At 39.3% G+C, this 22,296-nt stretch overlaps 1 protein-coding gene across 1 annotated transcript in view; it reads right to left on the bottom strand.

The window, feature by feature from the left end:
• The window catches only part of LOC126162829 (probable glutamate--tRNA ligase, mitochondrial), a 122,119-nt gene extending 103,166 nt beyond the window's left edge, over positions 1-18,953 (bottom strand). The window contains exon 1 of the mRNA XM_049919590.1: positions 18,742-18,953. Coding sequence (XP_049775547.1) covers positions 18,742-18,880 — 139 coding nt within the window. The 5' untranslated portion in view covers positions 18,881-18,953. The remainder of the gene's footprint in view (positions 1-18,741) is intronic.
• Positions 18,954-22,296: the final 3,343 nt, after the last annotated feature.

Here is a 22,296-nt window from a genome sequence, read left to right as displayed (position 1 = left end):
ATGACGAGAGCGTCAATCATGCAGTGCACACATGGCTATGCCTACGAGACAAGAGCTTTTACCAGCAGGGAATACATGCTCTTCCACAATGTTGGCATATGGCTATAAAACTTAATGGAGACTACATAGAAATATAGGACATGAACAAGACATGTTGATGTACAGGGTGGTCCATCTGAAGTTTCGGATGATATTATATCAAAAACTATACATCGGGTAAAAATAGTGGGTAAGACAAGTTCGTAAACTCAAAGGGGGACATCAAATGAAACTACACGTGACCCCCAGACCCCGCCCCATTGGTTGGAGTGGGGGAGCAACTTTTAAATATTAAATGGAAACACCCAGTTTTTATTGCAGATTCGGATTCTCCATAAAAAAGTAATCAAGTTTTGTCTTAAACATTGTTTTAAACCATTGACAGACGGCGCTGAAATCGATAAAAAAGTAAAATTGGGGAAGAACTCTGATTTATTTAGAATTATCCGAGAAAGACGCATCAAATCGATAAAAAATGTGCACCAATTCTTTCATTATGCCAAATAAAGCTATTATTGGTACAAAATGTACTGTATCCTACTTTTAGCATTACCCAGGAACAACAACATGGATGTAGTAGAATGAGGTTCCCATGGGATGCTTCATTAGTGTGAGTCCCCTTGCCTCTTACATGTTAGGGTGCTTCATTAGTGAGAGTCCCCTTGTCTCCCACAATTAGGTGTGGTTAATTAATGAAATTAGCCACGAAGAAATTGTTCAAAATTATCCCCATTTGCTTCAATGCATAAAGTCAATCGTCTGCAAAAGTTGTCCACATTTTTGAGCAGCACATCCCGTGGTATGGCTGCACACGCTCTTCGAATGTGTTGCTCCATATCATGTCGGGTTGTGGGCTGTCTTTCATAAACAATATTTTTTAAATAACCCCACAAGAAAAAATCAAGAGATGTTAGGTCTGGTGAACGTGGAGGCCACTGAATTGGTCCGCCTCGTCCTATACACCAACCAGGGTATCGTAAAATTAAAACATTCCGCACATTTTTAGCATAATGGGGAGCTGCTCCATCCTGTTGGAACCACAATTGTTGCCTAGTTTCTAGATCAACATCTTCCATTAGCTCCAACAAATCATCACAGAGAAGTTGTAAATAAGATTCCCCAGTAACATTTTGGTCAAAAAAATATGGTCCTATCAAGTAACTGTTCCAAATTCCACACCAGACCATTAACGACCATTTGTGTTCATTGTCAACGGGTCTGTGCCAGTGTGGATTGACAGGGGACCAAAAATGACAATCATGATGATTTAATTCGGCATTGTTTTTGAATGTGCTTCATTGGTGAACATAATGTATCTAAAAAAAAAAAAAAAAATCATTGTCACCTCTTATCATTTCCAAGGCCTATTGGCAGAAATGCACGCGTATTTGCGTATCTTTCTGCATTAAAGCCTGTGTCAGTGTGATATGATATGCATGATATTTATGTGCCTTCAAAATCCTCAAAACAGTTGATTTCAGTATTCCAGTTTGCCTCTGAATCACACAACTATTAATTTCGGGATCCAGTTGAACACAGGCAAGAACGGTAAGGGTCCAAGCGTCATTTTCATTGTATTCGCGATGGCGAGGTGGATGGTGCTTGTATCCATTTCAAGCTCATTGAGTGCAATTTTGAATGTTTTTGCTTGAATGTAGTCTGTTTGGGAAACGATCTGCATACAATTGCGCAGCTGTACCATAATTCGTATGGCATTCACCTAAAATTAACATCATATCAACAATCTCTGTAGGAGGATAGTGAGCCATGTTTCGCTAAAGAATAATTTACTTTCATCAGTTGATGTTTATGGTTCACAATCTGAAAGTGAAGTGACGTCTAATCGCATTGCACTGACCTTTATACTGAGCCATAGTTCACAGTTTGGCCATGGTAGCACCACAGTCGGGTGAGTAATGCAATGGTGAAGAGTTCCCTAACGAGATTTTAATACCATTCCACCTCCCTCCATCAAAAACTGTGGTGGGTAGGATACATTTTGTAAAAAAATAGCTTAATTTAGAGTAATGAAAGAATTGGTGCACATTTTTTATCGATTTGATGCGTCCTTCTCAGCTCATTCTAAATAAATCAGTTCTTCCCCAATTATAATGTTTCTCGATTTCAGCGTCACCTGTCAATGGTTTAAAAAAATGTTTCAGACAAAACTTGATTACTTTTTTATGGAGAATCCGAATCTGCAATAAAAAATGGGAGTTTCCATTTAAGAATTAAAAGTTGCCCCCTGCCCCACCCAAGGGGGTGGGGGTTGGGGGTCACGTGTAGTTTCATTTGATGTCCCCCTTTGAGCTTACGAACTTGTCTTACCCACTATTTTTATCCAATGTATAGTTTTCAAATAATCTCACCCGGAACTTCAGTATATTGTCACCAAATTCTGACTCTTAACAATAACTGTGTTCTAAGAAAAAGAAAAAACCATGGGGCATTATTTATTGAATGGCGGTCGTACATCTACACGTTGCAAACCACCCTGAGTGCATGGCAGAGGGTACGTCCTACTATACGGGTTTCTCCTTGTTCCAGTCACGTGTGGAACACAGGAAGAACGATTGTTTAAATGCCTTCGTACATGCTGTAATTAGTCTTATCTTATCTCTACATCCTAGAGTCATCATTTAAAGCAAGATCTGGAAACTTTATAAGTAAGCTTTCTACAGACTGTTTATGTCTATCTTCAAGACTGCCAATTCAGTTTCTTCAGCATCTCTGTGATACTCTCCCATGGATCAAACTAACCTGTGAGCATTCGTGCTGCCCTTCTCTGTATATGTTCATTATCCCTGTTAGTCCTATCTGATATGCATCCCACACAGTTGAGCAATATCTGAGATGGGCCACATGAGTGATTTGTAAGCAATCTCTTCTTTTAGTTAAATTGTGCCATACAACTCTTTTCTCTCCATTCAATCTTGACTAATTACTCGATCTAACTGCCTAATCTTTAGTATTCTCCTGTAACCACACTTCAAAAGTTTCTATTCTCCTCATCTGCACACTGCTTGATTCTCAATTTTCACTTCCATATAAGGCTACTGTTCACTCAAGTACTTCCCAACATTTACACTTATAAAGACTAGGCATACAGCTTAGGCCTACTGCCTGAAGGGAACACGGTGACTGTTTGTAATTTTAAAAGTAACTAGTGAACCCTGCAATGCTTTGCATTTGCTAAGTATGTATTGGTATTGGATATACATACTAACCTCCTCCTCCTCTATCTCTCTGTCCACCCCACACCCCCACCCTCTCTCTCCATCCATCTCCTCCTCCCCTCCCTTCCCCCATCTTTCTGTCTGTCTACTCCTTCCCCCTCTCTATGTCCCCTTCCCTTTCCCTCCTCTCTCTGACCTTGACCCTTGTTTATTGTTATTCCAAACAAAATCTTGATTGAGAAATGAAGGCACTTAAAATGTGTGGGTGAATCGACTGGGATCATTAGGGCACATAGGATATGTGAGACACTTCTCCAGTTGCTGGTTCTGTGAGGATAGTAGCTTCAGTGACAGTATCCTGTATTTTTAATCTGCAAACAGGCTGGATTACAAAGTTCTAGATGATTCACATTCAGTGATAGTACTCTAATCATAAGCCGATAAGCTATAAATAAAACTCTGCTGTTTTATGTAAAAACTGACTGCCATGAAAGTAAAAAAACAGCTCGTTTTTGTGTATACAGTTTTTGTTTGATATTATATATGAGAAGAAAGAACAAAAGAGGGGAAACAATTTGTCTAATGGTTTAAATGTCCTGCTATCTCAGATAAACCTGATTGTCAGAAAGAAAATGAAACTACATTTTCTCACAACACAGCATTTTCTTTCTTGCTATCAGTTTTACCATAAAACCTGTACATTGTTGTTTAAAAATATATATACATCCTATGCCCATCTGAATGTTTATTAGAGTATTGTGTAAAATTTAGTAAGAAGGCTAGAGAGAGAAAACTACCAAGATAGTGGCATAAGAGGGGCGGTTCTCATGCGCTTTAGCCTAAGTGGTTTTTGTAGACCAATTTGAGGTTGTTTCCAGGTCTGACAGAACACAAGTGTCTTATATCAAACTGTTCATCTCAACTTTGCATACACAACTGTGGTATATTGTAAAAGTTATCACTTACACCCCTTATATCTGTATGCCTCCCCCCCCCCCCCCAATCCTTATTCTTTATCTCAATGTCATCCCCTCCTTCCTTGTTGGGCATCACACCAAGTGTCTTTAACACACTGACTTTTATTTAAGAGGAAGAGGGGTGTTCAAATCCACACCTAGCTATCATAATTTGGTCTTCCTTCATAATTTGAGCGAATGTTAGGCTAATCCCTTGAGAGAGGGAGAGGGAGAGGGAGAGGGAGAGGGAGAGTGAGAGAGAGAGAGAGAGAGAGAACTTAATAATACACAAGAAAATTTTTCAATATTATAAGAAGGAAAGTCACTGCTCACCATACAGCAGAGATGCTGAGTCGCAGATAGGCACAACATAAAGACTGTCCCAAATAAAGCTTTTAGCCAGTAAGGCCTTCGTCAAAAATAAACACCCCCCCCTCCCCCCACACACACATGGAAACGCTAATTACACACACGACTGCAGTCTCAGGCAACTGAAACCACACTGCATTTCAGTTGTCTGGGGCCGCAGTCATGTGTAAGTGTGTGTCATCTATTTTTGACAAAGGCCTTATGGGCCAAAAGCTGTATTTGTGACAGTCTTTTTGTTGTGCCTACTCTGCGACTCAGCATCTTCACTGTATGGTGAGTAGAAACTTTCCTTTTCATAATATTGTTACATTCCATCCTAAACTTAATTTTTCCTTAAAATACATCTTGTAACGGAACTGAAATGATGGTGGGCTGACAGTAATTTGGAGCCCGCGCGTCGGAAACGGGCGCGCTTGTGTGAGACTGCCAGGGAGTGCACCCTGATGCCATCTATTGGCGAAACTGGGAATTAGCGCTGTCAGACAATGCACTAAGCTCTCAGAGTCAAATGTATTCTTTTTCTTGGTAATTATAAGTTATTACTGTATAATTTAATGTTGTAAAGCGCTAGTAGTAAATTATTATGACTGGTATGGACTCCAGGGTAGTAAATATAAATATTCTTAAATACTAAATGATTTCGGTAAAAAGGTGGTAGGGGAACGCCCCCACTCTTGGTGATACGAGCGTAGCTAGGGGTAGCTGGAGACACAGGGACTGAACAATGGAATGGCCTGGGGAGTGTTGACGTGATCGGACGTGCGTAACTGTGCTCACGCAAAAGTGATTGTGCAACAGCGAAGAGGCGAATATCGTCGCCGTTTGTGGAGTAGAACGCGACGAATGGTTGTCGAAGCCGCCTCTATGCCACTGGGGCTGATTGTAAGAGTTCCTGCGCCCAGAATTTATGGCGGACGTGCAGTAGCTTATACGAGTGCTACAGCTCGTAGTTCCAGCCGCCATTAAGGGCATGAGGCGTGAAGAGCTGCGTTAGCCACGTGCATCTCACCACCAGCACCGACACGTCTACCCAAGGCAAGACTGCTTGCAATTGTTAAGTCGAACTTTGTATACATGTAAAAGGAGAATACCAGTTTTCTTTTATGCAAGTGCAGAGGACAGAATATAGTAATGAGTAAAATTACGACGCATGTTGTTCATTGTAAAGTGCAGTAACCTCAAACATAGTATAGTGAAATCAGACTGAGGCCACCATCGCCTCTTTCATTTACAATTCTTTTGGTTGTAGAATACTTTAGCGTATAAGAATGTTGAAAAGAGCAATGGTCACACCAGAATGAGTCGCCTATTTACAGTTACTTAAAATTTTCTGAGTAACCTTTCAAGTAAAGTCACTTAACTAATTTTGTACCAATTGTCCAAAGAGTAGTATCCAAAATCATTAAATAAGTTGAAGGATAGAACTTTGTTAACCGAAGTTGCATAACCTGTCTTGGTAGTAATTACCAAGCCAACTCACAGAAATTGAGAGAGTATTTGCTTTGTAGAATCATCTAGAATGATCAGAAATAGTAATATTCAGAATTAAGTTTAAATTCAACTCAAGCCATTTCACTTTGAAACGAGCCCAAAAATTGATTTATTCTTTTGCTCCTTCAGAGCTGGCGACCGTATTTATAAGTATTTTCAGGAGGATTCGACGGTAAGTCTGCTGCTCTCGTCGTGCTGATAGGATTATCCACTGCTGCTAGCAGTGGTGATTGGATACATAAGCTCACTACCAAGTTAAGTGGGTCAGGTAGGCAGTGTTACCGTGTGAACTGTAGGGCACTGTAGGCCGTGGATCGAACCCGTTCAATCATCACAGCTCTTAGGGAAATAGTCCGGTTAGGAGTGTACTATTCATTAGGTAAATACTGGCGAGTAACGGTCAAAAATGTATACGCAAGTGAATTTAGCAAGGTCCACGTAGCACCTAGTTAATGTGGTGCAATGGCGAGGGTAGGAGTGGAGTAAAAGTGAGCTGAGCTTGTGGCAGCTGTGCTGGATTCAAATATTAACTACGTGAATTCACTACTGCCTCTTACCATTGGGACTGAGCTATTTACAGTTAAAATACGTAGCAGTAAGCGCAAAGGCGTGACAGCTACAAGTCCGTATTGGTTTTATACATACGGAATTGGGAAGTGGGTCATTCCGTCAGTGGAGGGGGTTAAAACAACCGAGTCAGTGGAGAACATACCCCATTTACTGATGGAAAGATTCAGCGGTTCGGTCGCATGTGGCGACCGTGACAGGACTAACCAAGTTTGTAGAATAATGGCTGCAATAAAAGTGTTTTATATAAACTTGTAGTTTCAAGAAAATTTTTAATTTAAAATTCTGTTGTAGACAAATATACCACAATTGGTAAGTTCAAGACGACAACCTGCAAAGCAGCAAAAGAAAGTCCAATAGGAGGAGTTAAACAAGTAATACTTGGTTTAATAAACATTTCTATTAGGCACGAAATACAGCAGCATAAGATGGAGTCGAATAGTAAAGAGCAAGACGAAAACATTACAAGGTCAGACCCAGAATTAGGGACCATAGATACTGTTGTAGGGTTGGAAAATCTTATAGATGAATCCACACCCATAAGACAGGAGGAACGGGAAGTGAAACCAAAGGTAGTGAAAAGTGAACCCAATGTATCTGTGGATGCAAGTCACAAGGGAGAGGATATGGAATTAACAAGTTTGTTAAATAGGATGATGGCGCAAATTCAAGAAGGGAATGCTAGTTTGAAAGCAGAAATGGCTAGTCATATATCCCAATTGGATGAAAACCTATCTGGTAAAATAAAAGCCAATTTAGATATTTTGAATACGCAAAGCCAACGTATCACAGAGGTAAACAAATCAGTAAATAGCATTAGGGCTGAAATAACAAATGTTCAGAGAAAAGTCACACAAATAGAGAAAAGATTTGATACCGAAATTCAGAGAATAGAGAAATCAGTGGAACCTTTGGTTAGTGAAAAATTAGAACCGATAATTGAAAGTAAATTACAGGTGATAGTACCAGTTCTAAAGAAAGAGATTGTTAAAGAAACGGCAGCTGATATTGAAACACTGCGCAATACCATGTTGAGTTTTGATGCATGTGTGCAGGAGCAGGAAAATACACTGCGTAATGAGATAAAATTATTAAGTCAGCAAGTTCAGAATCAGACGTTTCTTAACTGTAGTGGTATCCCATTGGTAATGCAAAAATCGGAAATACTGAGTAGGGAGGAAAAATACGATCCTCAAAAGAAACAAGGTGGATGGCATCCAATGGATTTTATAAAAAATTGTGAACGTGTCTTACCAACAGACATGTCGGATAAAGAAAAAATTAATTTAGTAATAGACGCTTTAGCAGGTCATGCTAAACGTTGGGGATTGAATTTGGATATCGACAATTTGAAGTTTACAGACTTCAAAGAAAAGTTCCTTGAGGAATTCTGGAGCACACAACAGAGAGATAGGTTGTGGAGAGAATTCGTTGTCGCCAGAATGCCAGAACATGGGCGTGGGCTCATGAAAGAATACTGTGAAGGATGGTTCAAGCGTTTGGAGTATCTTAAAGATCGTAGATCAGAATCGGAGATAGTGTGGGAGTTGTGGAAAGAGGCTACCTGACAATTCAAAGCGTTATGTAGGAGGCACTCATCGAACATTCGATGAATTTTTAGAAAAAATCGAGAATGAAGATAGGTGGCGTGAAACTAGAGAGTTTCGAGGTTTCAGAAATCAGAATGGAATAGTAAAAGGTGGTAGGAATGAACCGCAAATTAACATGATGAGAGGAAGAGGTCAAGAAGGTAACTCTCAGCGAGGGAGAGGACACTATCAGGGAAACAGGATGCATTATCAAAATCAGGAAAACTAAATACCGCGCAGGTCAAGGGCCTAACGCGCGCGGAAAGAAAGAAATGGCCCAAATATAGGGAAGATCGGAGTAGGCAGTACTATAGTAGGATAGTGCGTCGTTCGCCTGAAGAGCAGTTACATAAACGAAACTTTGCGAAGTATAATGCAGGGATACAAACAGAGGAGAGAGAGCAGGGAGGAATTATTAAGGGAAATGAAGTAGGAAAAGAATATCGGTCGGATGTGAAGGCTCACGTGAATGAAAGAAGTACAATTCGCGGTCAGAGTGACGAATTGATGAAGGAAGAGTCAGAGAAGGCGTTGTTTGTCGGTAGGGATGGCAACTGTGCAGAGAGGCAGGGGCAAGGGAGGAGTGATGTGACTTATGGTAAAAGGTTCGTACGAATAGTCGACGAATCGCATCGAAAAGTAATTAAAGAGGAAAGGGTGGATAAGAAAAAGGGGCATAGTGCAAAGACGCATGCCGATTCAGAAATTGCCTCGTATGCAGAATATATACATCAGCTCAAAAGCCAGCCAGCACAATTAGAAAGATCTTCCACTCAAGTGATTAATTTGGACCCGAATATGACAGTGTTAGAGAGCCATACCGATTATGATGTGTACCTAGTGACAGCAAGAGTACATGACTGTGATGAAGATTCTTTTAAAGAAATTAAAGAAAGTGTATCTAACCAAGAGAAAGAGTGTTGTGATCCCTGTAGTACTGAAGCAAATGAGTTGAGTGAGACTGGAATTCCATTAGTAGGGGAAAATAATGAAAGTAAGAGTGGCGAATGCACTATCCAACAAAGGGAAAGTATTGAAATGGATTATAATTTGCGAGAATTATTTGAACCCGAAGGTCATATTTCTAAGGAGGAGGAATTATCGTCAGAATCATCAGAAAGCATCCAGGCAGAAAAAGAAATAGAGGAAGTTTCCGATTCCGCAACCGAGAGTTCAGGCAAGACAGATTCGAATGAGAACGCGATGGCATTAAAGAGCCTAGACGAAGGACTATTGGAAAAAGTGGTGAAAGAATTTAGGATGAAAAGGAGAAAGAAACCTCCGGATGGAATGGTCAGTATAAAATCCGGAAAAATAATATGGCAAGACTTGGCGGTGGAAAAGGATTTATTATGGGAAGGTAAAGAAAGTATGAAAGAGGACAATAGGATGCAAACAATCCTACCTATTAATGTATGTGGGTACGATTTATATGTATTGTTGGATACGGGTGCTCAAATAAGTGCTATTTCGCACGCATTTTTTGAGATGATCAAAGAGCAACGAGGAGTAGTCATGATGCCAGTAACAGGTGTTAAAGTGATAGGGGCGATAGGGAAATGTAGTAAACCTGTTAAACATCAAGTGATGATGGAATTTAAGATAAAAAACAAGCTATTTTCTAATGCATTTTTAGTAGTTCCAGAGCTCAGTGCCGAGATCATTTTAGGCATTGACTGGTTAATAAAACAAAAAGTAATTATAGATTGTGACAAAGGGATAATAGTTTATAAAAATTTTTTGTAAAAAAAAAAAAAAAAAAAAAAAAAATGTTTAAAGTGTACTGTGTTTAGAAGTAAGAAAATTGGAAAGAATATATGTAAATCATTTGTGTAATGTTTAGCAGGAAAGAGAGAAAGAATTGGTGTTTCATTTTAAATATGTAATATAAGTATCGAGGTGTATCAGTAAGAAAGGGAAAACCCTTGGTAAAAAGCTTATCGAACATTTCAGATTCATTATAGGAGAGACTTCTTATTGAATTATCACTGTAAGATACTTCAATAAGAAGTGGGGCATGTGTAACGGAACTGAAATGATGGTGGGCTGACAGTAATTTGGAGCCCGCGCGTCGGAAACGGGCGCGCTTGTGTGAGACTGCCAGGGAGTGCACCCTGATGCCATCTATTGGCGAAACTGGGAATTAGCGCTGTCAGACAATGCACTAAGCTCTCAGAGTCAAATGTATTCTTTTTCTTGGTAATTATAAGTTATTACTGTATAATTTAATGTTGTAAAGCGCTAGTAGTAAATTATTATGACTGGTATGGACTCCAGGGTAGTAAATATAAATATTCTTAAATACTAAATGATTTCGGTAAAAAGGTGGTAGGGGAACGCCCCCACTCTTGGTGATACGAGCGTAGCTAGGGGTAGCTGGAGACACAGGGACTGAACAATGGAATGGCCTGGGGAGTGTTGACGTGATCGGACGTGCGTAACTGTGCTCACGCAAAAGTGATTGTGCAACAGCGAAGAGGCGAATATCGTCGCCGTTTGTGGAGTAGAACGCGACGAATGGTTGTCGAAGCCGCCTCTATGCCACTGGGGCTGATTGTAAGAGTTCCTGCGCCCAGAATTTATGGCGGACGTGCAGTAGCTTATACGAGTGCTACAGCTCGTAGTTCCAGCCGCCATTAAGGGCATGAGGCGTGAAGAGCTGCGTTAGCCACGTGCATCTCACCACCAGCACCGACACGTCTACCCAAGGCAAGACTGCTTGCAATTGTTAAGTCGAACTTTGTATACATGTAAAAGGAGAATACCAGTTTTCTTTTATGCAAGTGCAGAGGACAGAATATAGTAATGAGTAAAATTACGACGCATGTTGTTCATTGTAAAGTGCAGTAACCTCAAACATAGTATAGTGAAATCAGACTGAGGCCACCATCGCCTCTTTCATTTACAATTCTTTTGGTTGTAGAATACTTTAGCGTATAAGAATGTTGAAAAGAGCAATGGTCACACCAGAATGAGTCGCCTATTTACAGTTACTTAAAATTTTCTGAGTAACCTTTCAAGTAAAGTCACTTAACTAATTTTGTACCAATTGTCCAAAGAGTAGTATCCAAAATCATTAAATAAGTTGAAGGATAGAACTTTGTTAACCGAAGTTGCATAACCTGTCTTGGTAGTAATTACCAAGCCAACTCACAGAAATTGAGAGAGTATTTGCTTTGTAGAATCATCTAGAATGATCAGAAATAGTAATATTCAGAATTAAGTTTAAATTCAACTCAAGCCATTTCACTTTGAAACGAGCCCAAAAATTGATTTATTCTTTTGCTCCTTCAGAGCTGGCAACCGTATTTATAAGTATTTTCAGGAGGATTCGACGGTAAGTCTGCTGCTCTCGTCGTGCTGATAGGATTATCCACTGCTGCTAGCAGTGGTGATTGGATACATAAGCTCACTACCAAGTTAAGTGGGTCAGGTAGGCAGTGTTACCGTGTGAACTGTAGGGCACTGTAGGCCGTGGATCGAACCCGTTCAATCATCACAGCTCTTAGGGAAATAGTCCGGTTAGGAGTGTACTATTCATTAGGTAAATACTGGCGAGTAACGGTCAAAAATGTATACGCAAGTGAATTTAGCAAGGTCCACGTAGCACCTAGTTAATGTGGTGCAATGGCGAGGGTAGGAGTGGAGTAAAAGTGAGCTGAGCTTGTGGCAGCTGTGCTGGATTCAAATATTAACTACGTGAATTCACTACTGCCTCTTACCATTGGGACTGAGCTATTTACAGTTAAAATACGTAGCAGTAAGCGCAAAGGCGTGACAGCTACAAGTCCGTATTGGTTTTATACATACGGAATTGGGAAGTGGGTCATTCCGTCAGTGGAGGGGGTTAAAACAACCGAGTCAGTGGAGAACATACCCCATTTACTGATGGAAAGATTCAGCGGTTCGGTCGCAAACTCTATGTCACTCTGAATATGACCTCCACACAAAAAGCTGAGGGTAAAGCGAAAAAGGATGGGAAACACCGTAGATCAAAGAACCTTGCATAAACAGTACAGAGAGCTCTATTTCATTCCATCCACTTCTGTACTTTCCAAAGAGTCAACAGCTCTTATTTTCAGGTGGAAGGACATGCAAACAATGTGTTTTCCATAAGAACTGTGCCAGTAAATGGGACCTGTCACAGTAGTAGTAGTAGTAGTAGTAGTAGTAGCAGCAGTAGCAGTAGTTGTTTTATTCATCCGTATATCTCTTTTACAAGGATATCGGCCATGTCTTAGCATTACAATTTAAGAACAATAAAAATAAAGTAATTCACATACACAGACATTTACATACTTAAAGATCTAGTATGGCACGGATAGAACTGGCAGTTAGCTGTGCCCTTCTGGTAGGAACAATACCAGCATTTGCCTGAAGTAATTTAGGAAAACAACAGAATCAGGATGGCTGCATGAAGAATGGAGCCTCCACCCTCTAAACACTCTGTTTCAAGCAGTGCTACCTCATTTGGTTTACCCATAATTTAAAATATTGTTTTACAAATAAGTCATTTAATAATGCCAAAGGCTAATGCTACATTGTTTATTCATTCCTAACACCCAGTCACTGCACACACTATACAATCATAGTTCCATAACACTACACACACTATTAGCTGACACCAGCATCATTTTGTGTACCACAACTTTCTATTTAAAGTAAATGGACTGAAAGGAAAAAAAAATCTACTCACCAAGTGGTGGCAGGGTAACAAACACACAAAAAAGGATTTAACTTTTACAAGCTTTCAGAGCCAGTGCTCCTTCTTCTAGTAGAAGAGTTGAAGGAGAAGGAAGAGGGGTGAAGGAAAAGGACTGGATCAGATTAAGGAAAGGGATACAGTTCAGGAAAGCCACCCAGAACCCCAAGTCAGGGGAGACTTTCCTGAACTGTACCCCTTTCCCTAAACTGATCCAGTCCTATACCTTTCCCCCTCTTCATTCCCCTTTAACTCTTCTACCAGAAAAAGGAGCCAATGGATAAAAAAGCTTGCAAAAGTTAAATTCATTTGTGTGTGTGTGTTCCCCAGGCCCTGCTTGGTGAGTAGATATTTGATCTATCCATTTATATTATATTATCAATAACTGACAAGTTTCTATCTGCTAGGATGAAAAACTAAGTCAGCATCCCTCTATAATGAAAGCGACGTTGAGTTCCAGAAGGGGATAGGGTATTTAATATTATACATTGCACACCTTGGGAATCAGTTAACAAAGAAAAAAGCAGGAAAATATATAGCAGGGAAGTGCTATGTGGAATGATAGATGTTTTATTATTGTTATTATTATTTATTTATGTTATATTTTCTACCAAACAACTACTGTGAGTTATCTAAGCAATCCTTCAATGTATAGAATCTATTTCCTAACAGGTGCTTTTTAACCGCCTTTTTAAATAATTTACTTTTATCAATTTCTTCCTTCTCTTTTAGCAATTTATTGTATAGATCTAAGCTCTGGTAAAAAATGTTGTTTTAAGCATTATGTTTATTCTTTCTTTGTAAATGTAAGTTCAGTCTAGATCTCTTTCCACTGTCATGGACAGAGTTGTTGGTGCAGTAATTGTCATTGTTATTTTTGATATGTACAAATGATTGGTAAATGTTCTCGCATGGTGCAGCTAAAACCTGCAGTGTTTTGAACACATCTTTACAATGAGCTCAACTACAATTTCTGGTAATTATTTTTATGGAGCTTTTCTGCAGTTTGAAAACTGCGTTCATATTTTGCGCGTTTATTCCCCAGAAAGGAATGCCATAGCTAAGAACTGAGTGTATGTATGAACAGTATGTAACTAAAAACACAGACTGTTACAAACTGACGACAGGACCCTAAGGGCATAACACGTCGATGACATTCTGTTTGCAAGTATTTTTAAGAGTTCACACCTGTTCAACTCTGAAACAATATAATAGATGAACTCCAGTGGAAGACTCTGCAAGAGAGACGCTCAGTAGCTCGGTACGGGCTTTTCTTGAAGTTTCGGGAACATACCTTCACTGAGGAGTCAAGCAGTATATTGCTCCCTCTTATGTATTTCTCGTGAAGAGACCATGAGGATAAAATCAGAGAGATTAGAGCCCACACAGAGGCATACCAACAATCTTTCTTTCCGCAAACAATATGAGACTAGAATAGAAGGGAGAACCAATAGAGGTACTCAAGGTACCCTCCACCACACACCATCAGGTGGCTTGCAGAGTATGGATGTAGATGTAGAATATTAATTTTTAGAAAGTTTGCTTGTTTTACAGTCTATAGACACGCCACCTACATTTAACAGTGTCATTTTCTCTCTTCAATCTGATCTTCATGGCATTAGACTGCAGAAAAAAAACCTAAGACTGATGCAGCAGAGTCTCTCACCTGCTTAAGAAAACACTGGCAGCTATCTATGAAAATCTCGACTGTGAAGCTGATTCATGGTGTGAGATCTCTAATTAATATCACAAGCTTCCTTAACACCAAAAAGAAAGGTCTGTATGATGTGTAACTTCCTTAGGAAATATTTCTACATTATATCCTCCAGGACACAACGAAATGATATGCCTGCAGTCAAGGCATCTGTTAGGTCTCGTTGTTTCAAGAATCTGTATCAGATGGCAGAGTAGCTTTTCCATTGCTTGATATTGTTGGTAACAGTTTGTTTGATAAATGATGAGTGATAATCACAAAAAAATCATGGGTTGGATGGAGCCAGACACTGGCACTGCTCATTCATAGTATCCTTTGCCTCGTAAATGAAGTTATCTGGTACTTTGTTTCACTTGCAGCAATTTAAACTGATGTATTAGGTCCCATCCTTCTGGAGAATCACAACATATTACAGAAAAATCGTGGTGCCTATGATAAAAGTTATTGTAAACATCTTTTAAGCTGTGCTACTAGGTGCCAACATAACCACAACATCGGAAACCATGAAATATTCGGAAAAAAACAGCCAAAATATTTGTGATGACAAAGATTATAAGATTGGGCAATTCTTACTGGCTGCCTTATACTACTACTCGATTGACTATGACCAACGATAATGAATTGCCAACAGCATCATGCAGTGGAAGAGTCATGGACATCGTAAGTGCACTTCAGCTGACAACTTTGTTGGTCACTATCACTATCTTCATAGGGCATCTGCAGTTTTCATCACCGACAGAGTGGCAGGGCAGTTTCCTTTTGGGAAGAAACTGAGGTGACTGCTAACATGATCCATAGCACCAACCGGTCAGCTGATGGTGACTTGTTGGATGTGCCCAGATCTGGAGCTGTTTCTCTTTGTTGTGTGTGGCTGATGACAGAAGGTTAGCTCCTTCCTCTACCTAATAGGTTTGAAGCATTGCCTCCTAATGGTAATGAGACAGAGCCAGTAGGCCTTGCCTCTCTTGCTCATGCAACAGTTTTCTTCTCTGTTGTGGCCACGGCAACCACAGAGGACACATAAGGTAGGCTGCTCCAATATTGCACACATCATGGTATAGAATTGAACCAAATGTACACATAGTATGTGTTCCAGAAAGAATTGCCTGACACATGATAGAAGCAATGCTGGGACCACATGCTGTACTCAGCTGTATGGTGTTGCTAGCTCCAGTTGGCATCATCAATAATGACAGTAATTAGGTTCTGCAACCATTCTCAGTTAGGTGTCAGAAGTGTTGAAGATAAATAGCCCTGCTTGGGAGGTCTTTGCACAGCTGTTGATCTGCAGCATCATTCTGAGGACTGATTAAGACATATGATGTGATCTGCGTGTGGATCTTACTGTCTCTGTGGTAAAACCATTTGTAGATTCATCATGCTGAGCTACAAAATGGAGACTTTTAAAATCACATTGAATAGATCAGTTGTGTACTATACACACATTACACAAAACTACAATATCCTTTGTAGAAAATCCAGCATCAGATACACCAATTATTTCAAAAGATGGGATAACAGATCTGGAGAATGAGAATCTTACTATATTAGTGTTCACTGCCAGAGTACTCACAATAACATCCTAGAGCTCATGTCTCTCATGGAAATGAACTGTCCCCACATCAGACCAGGAGGAATTAGTTAAACCGCAAGTAGAGAATAGGGAAATTCTTGATGACATGTAGAACATATAACAGAAAACAGATTAGACTCCCCAGGAGGAGTGGGTTTATAGTGACAAGCAAGTCTAGTAAGATAACAAATGAAAACTTAAAACTGATACGGACAAGAGCAAACAGAGCCAGTGAATCTACATTAATAACTGAATGTTTCAACTGACTATTATATTCAGAGTCATTCAAGATGATCGGAAATTCATAGCATAGAAGTCCTCCCAGGGATACGGTACTAGTAAGTAAAGAATTTAGTCAGTATCGATAAGGAAACCTGCAAATTTGCTATTGCTAGTACAGACCAAACAGTCTTGTGAAGTAATAGTGAAAATATAGTCTGACATCTGCCTTAAACTAGTCCAAAGCCCACATGCAAAATAAATATATTAGACCTCCTAGTTGAAAGCAGACCTGATCTTTTCATGCTATTACAGAAACAATGGCCACCAAAGACAAAGTCATCGCAAAAGCAAAAACAGTATTCGTGTTTGGCCAAATTGAGAGAGAGTCGGTATCAAAATTTTAAACCATGAACTGTGAACATTCAGTTCAGATCTGGCAAACAAAGAACAATCAAACAATGGTAAATCCAGGAAGGAATGTAACAATATTAGAAAAGGAAAGTTGCTACTCACCATATAGCGGAGATGCACTATAGGCACAACAAATAGATTCACACATTTACAGCTTTCGGCCATTTAGGCCTTTGTCAACAATAGACACACACACATGCACGCAATTCGCACACACATCTGCAAGTCTTTCAGGCAACTGAAGCACAGACATGTGTGCGAGTTGTGTGCGTGTATTGTTGACAAAGGCCTTAATGGCCAAAAGCTATAATTGTGTGAATCTTTTTACTGTACCTATCGCGACTCAGTATCTCTGCTATATGGCGAGTAGCAAACAAACAAACAACAATTGTGGTTGAAGCTGAAACACATTAAAAACTGCAGTCTGGGTAAGTACATTCCTAGTAAAGTAATAAAAGGCAGCAATTGCCCTGCCTAGTTTAATGATAACATTCGTAGAACACTGAGAAAACAGAGATTATTGCACTTCCGCAACAACATTTACCATATGGAGTACGGAGAAAAGTTTATAGTAGCTCATGCATTCATAAGGACCACATCTGAAGTGTAAATTGGTCAGATTGTGGTGATGGATCTTTCAGAAATCCCAAAGTTACTGGTCTTATGTACAATTGGTTAATGGTCCAAACCTTCCATTCAGTCCGTTGTGGATCCATGTTACTGAGCTGCAGAAAGCAAGCATAAATATTAAATTCGGAATTAAAACTGTATTCGGGCATGAGGATACCAATGTCTGACTACCACAGATATTCACATGTAAAAGTTACTGAAACTGATACAGATTCTACTGAATAACAATAGACCACTATATCTCTGACACTCGTCTGCTGTAAGATCCTAGAATACACTCCAGATACAAATATTATGATGTTTCCAAGAATAAGCACAGACTTTGATGAACACCATTTGGGTAGAATACATTCAGCTTTATTTATACACGTCATCTCGCTAACAATGGATGCAGGTGAACAGGTAGATTCTGTCTTCTTAGATTTCCGAAAGGTTTATGATACAGCATCACATTTTTGATTACTAATCATGTTATGATCACACAGATTATTATTGCAAATATGTGGCTTGTTCAAGGAATACTTGAACAGAACCTCGTTATGTTACACTCGGCAGTGAAGGTTCCACACAAACATCTGTTGTGCCCCAAAGAAGCATAATAGGTCCTCTAATGTTTTCAATATACATAAACAATTAATCAGACACGATCAGCAGCACTGTAAGACGGCTCACTAACGATGTTGTCACATATAGGAAAGTGTCTTCATTGAAGGATCAAACTGAACTGCTAAAAGACTTGGATAAAATTCCTGCTTGGTGCGATGTATGGTAACTCCCATCAAATACGGACTACAGTAAGGCAATGTCAACAATAAAGACCCAACAGGATGTGATTGCAAGATTATTATTACTAAGAAACCATAAGAAAAATGAGACAATCTCAGAAAATCAGTATGAGGGAAATCCAGGGGAAGACAAATTTTTTGGGCAGACTCAGGGAAAACAGAATGCATCTATGAAGGAAATAGTGTGTAACACAAGAATAGATAATAGGCGTGTACGCAGCGGAAAGTGAGACTTGTCAAAGCAACACGGTAAGTATATAGAATTACTGAAAAAAAAAGAGTCTGGAATACTGCAGTACTCTTTAAAAATTACGAGTGACAATATCAAACTAAAAACACACAATGACAGAATGTCTGAGGGTGCATTTTGTTACACGATCTGTGTGACAGACATGCTCAAGTGAAGAGGGATGATGCTGAGAATTAGCATTAGCAAATCATTTCACTCAACAGGGAAAAATTGCGTCCTAAGGCACACTACAATGAGAAAATATGTAACACCAATAACACTGTTTACCGGTGGGACTGGGTGCAAATCTCACACGAACTTCGTGACGCCCTTCTAATACCTTCCCTTTGCTCCTCCTTAACGAAGTGCTTATATTCCTTGAAGCAAACTCAATAAAAACGCAACACTTAGCTCCTTTCGTCAACATATTCGACTACCAGCACATAACCTTTACAAAATATTATGTAAACAAACAAACGAAAGATTTTAGCTTGCTGCAAAGATAGTAGAAACACACGTCGATACGCTATGACTTACCTTTGCAAGTAACTGTGCAAACATAGAAATGTGACCAGAATGAGATTTTCACTCTGCAGCGGAGTGTGCGCTGATATGAAACTTCCTGGCAGATTAAAACTGTGTGCCGGACCGGGGGCAAGTGCTTTACCAACTTACCAACTGACATACCCAAGCACGACTCACGCCCCGTCCTCACAACTTTACATCAGCCAGTACCTCGTCTCCTACCTTCCAAACTTTACAGAAGCTCTCCTGCGAGCCCAGGAGTATACAGCAATCTCCGTGGGATTTGTGCTCCCTGCAATAGCTGCTTGTAACATTGAAAATTCCAATTTTATTTAAAATATTCATTGTAAGCCGATGTCCATTTAAACAAATAATTTTAATGTTTTTACATTCTGAGAGACGAATTTGTAACTTGTCAAGTTTGTAGCTTAGGCTACTGGAAGGTTTCGAATTTAAGCCATTTATATTTCAGTGCATCAAATAAGAATTTTCGCGTGTTTTGATGGTATTAATCGTACATTTTCATAAACATTTTTAGCAGTTTTCTTTTTAGCTAACATGTATTTTTCTTTTACATCCCTCGAATAAATATTAGTTTCCCATAGTTTTAATGATTTTACAAACATCCATAAACATTTTGCTGAAGGTCATCTATCCTAGTCTGTTTCGATGCAGTCCTCCTTGGCAAGACATTCCTTGCTCAAAAACTTATTTGAGTTTGTAAATATAGCACCTAGTCTGTTGCAACAGTCCTTAATTCTGCAATTGATTTGGTCGATAAAACTGTCACTCACCAAACTGTTTATGACTCTGCTGATTACTATGCTGGAAGCAGGGTAAATTTTTCTGCTGATCGGATTTCTATTTCTTGATTCGTTTATAATTTCCTCTTTGCTGTATCCTCAGAGGGAATTTGTCCCAACATGGATGAAAACTGTTTTGTAATTTTTGTTTGCTCTTTTTCGATGTTTTCTCTTTAATTTGTAATGTTTTTAAAATAGTTTCTGAGCTGATAGGACCTAATTCCTGGACAGACTTCGACTTCACATGTTGGCACTACGACATTTTTCAATATTGAATCGCCAATTATGAGAATAGTGATGGGCTAAACTGCGATTTTCCGATATCAGTGATTTCTGTGAATGCTACTTTTCAGTATCTGTTATTCTTAACTGTGATTTGTCGCAGTTAAGAGTCGCAGTTAAGGAACATAGGTCGTGTGTCCCTCCGCCACTGCTATTTCTGCGATTTCTGCTACTTCCGCGATTTCTGCTACTTCTGCGATTTCTGTGACTTCTGCTACTTCTGCGATTTCTGTGATTCCTGCGATTTCTGCGACTTACCACCGTATGAAAAAGTTACATCTGTCAACACAGAAACTTTCATCTCAACAAACCTGTCATTGGCAAGTATGTTTTACGTTTTTTCTTCCGTTGGCTTTAATTTTGTATTAAAGAAACAACTGTGAAAATATTAATAGTGTAATTAATATGTAAGTAGCCATACAGTACCGTAATAGTTCGTATTTAGAAAATGAATTCTAACGTATTGTTATGTTCACAGGTACCTGAACTACATTTCAGTCACTCAGTAAAGTGATAACTCAAAATATCATTGTCGACAGATCTGAAGAAATTGCCACTGCATCTTTAGACCGTTTTCGTCAGACGAGAGGTTAGTTTCTAAGCGTTTCGATGGACTTAATTACTTCAGTGAGATCGTTCTTGCAAATGTGATATTCATTATAGCAAATATTAGCAATCTACTCTGTCAATTATATTGCTAGTAAATAATGACAGCAAAAATTGTTTAATAATCCTTGTGTTTTTGCAGACACAGTTCTGACTCTGATTACTGGTTGCTGTACGTATCTATCCACATCAAGGCTGTTTTTGAGAGAGAGACTCTTAGAGGATTTGCAGTTTAAAAGTGAAATAATTGCGAAATAAGTGTGTGAATGATTAAACTGTGTTTTATTGAAGTTGTTGTGCGATTTTAAAAGAATAATAAATGTCAAATACAGTGAGTGAATAATAAAAATCTCATTTTCCACATGTTTAAGCAGTCCTATACCCATAATTTTCCGCCACTTACTTATTGGTAAACACTTGTTGGAGAGTGACATGCCGCCCCCCCCCCTTTCTCCACAATCTTGGTGTGACACTGACCTGTAACACATCCCGAAGTCTACAATATGCATTTGGAGGCTGTTGATACGAAAGTGGGAAAAACAGATCTTCCAGTTAAATCAGGAATAGCTTAAGTGCATTACTTGAAAGTAACACAGGAAAAGCTTACTTATGTAGGTGGTAGAAGAGTCGGCAAAAAGTTCTTGTGTGTGAAGTTGCCATGTAGAACACCAGATGTAAAACTTTTCTCCCGAGTCTTGAACTGTGTCGGAACAAAAGTGAGGCATTGATATGACTGTTTTCATTTCTCTACACTTATACAGATGTCTGAGTTCTGCTGTGTTAACATTGCAAAGTCCTGTAGGCATGTGGACTATTCACCAAAACTGTCATATTGGAAGCAGAATCAAACACATTTGTTACGTTACTTGATATTTTCAGGAGAAAAAGGCAATGTTGCTTCTTATTAATATAATACATTCAGAGTCACAGCAGTATTTGACCAACCAAAACTGATGCTGAATGTGCATGTCGTCATATAATATGAAGGGCTTATTTCAATAGTGGTACAAGTCCATTACCTCCGCTTTTCTGTCTATAATGCTTCTGAAATTAGTGATACAAACAAACATAAATAAAGGTTCCTCTCTAGCAAGAAGCCATATGCTTGAATATTTCTGGTATTTCAAATGCAGATTTGTCAGCGCTCATTTAACTTTACGACTCTGTATCTCAAAATGAACAAAAATGGACTTGTACCACTATTGAAATAAGCCCTTCATATGCATGCACAGCACATCGATCTCGTGAGGCACAAGGCTCTCATAACGAAGTATGTACGTCGGTCAACAGATGACACTAGGAAAAGTATGTTAACTGCGCTTTTTAGTTGCTACTTGCGACTCTTAGTTGCGATTTGTCACAGAAATTGCAGTTTGACTCGGTAGCGAATAGCGTAGTATGAACTTTGCTCAACAGATGGCAGTGCTAACTGCGCTTTTTAGTTGCTACTTGCGACTCTTAGTTGCGACTTGTCACGGAAATCGCAGTTGGACTCAATAGTGTATCGCAGAGATGGGCGTAGTACGAACTTTGACCCACAGATGGCACTGTTAACCGCGCTTTCTAGTTGCTACTTGCGATTCTTAGTTGCGACTTTTCACAGAAATCGAAATTAAACTCGATACCG

Source organism: Schistocerca cancellata, chromosome 2, assembly GCF_023864275.1.
Source record: "Schistocerca cancellata isolate TAMUIC-IGC-003103 chromosome 2, iqSchCanc2.1, whole genome shotgun sequence".
NCBI lineage: Eukaryota > Metazoa > Arthropoda > Insecta > Orthoptera > Acrididae > Schistocerca > Schistocerca cancellata.
The sequence above is the reverse complement of the archived record's forward strand: the minus strand, read 5'-3'. Positions and strand labels throughout refer to the sequence as shown.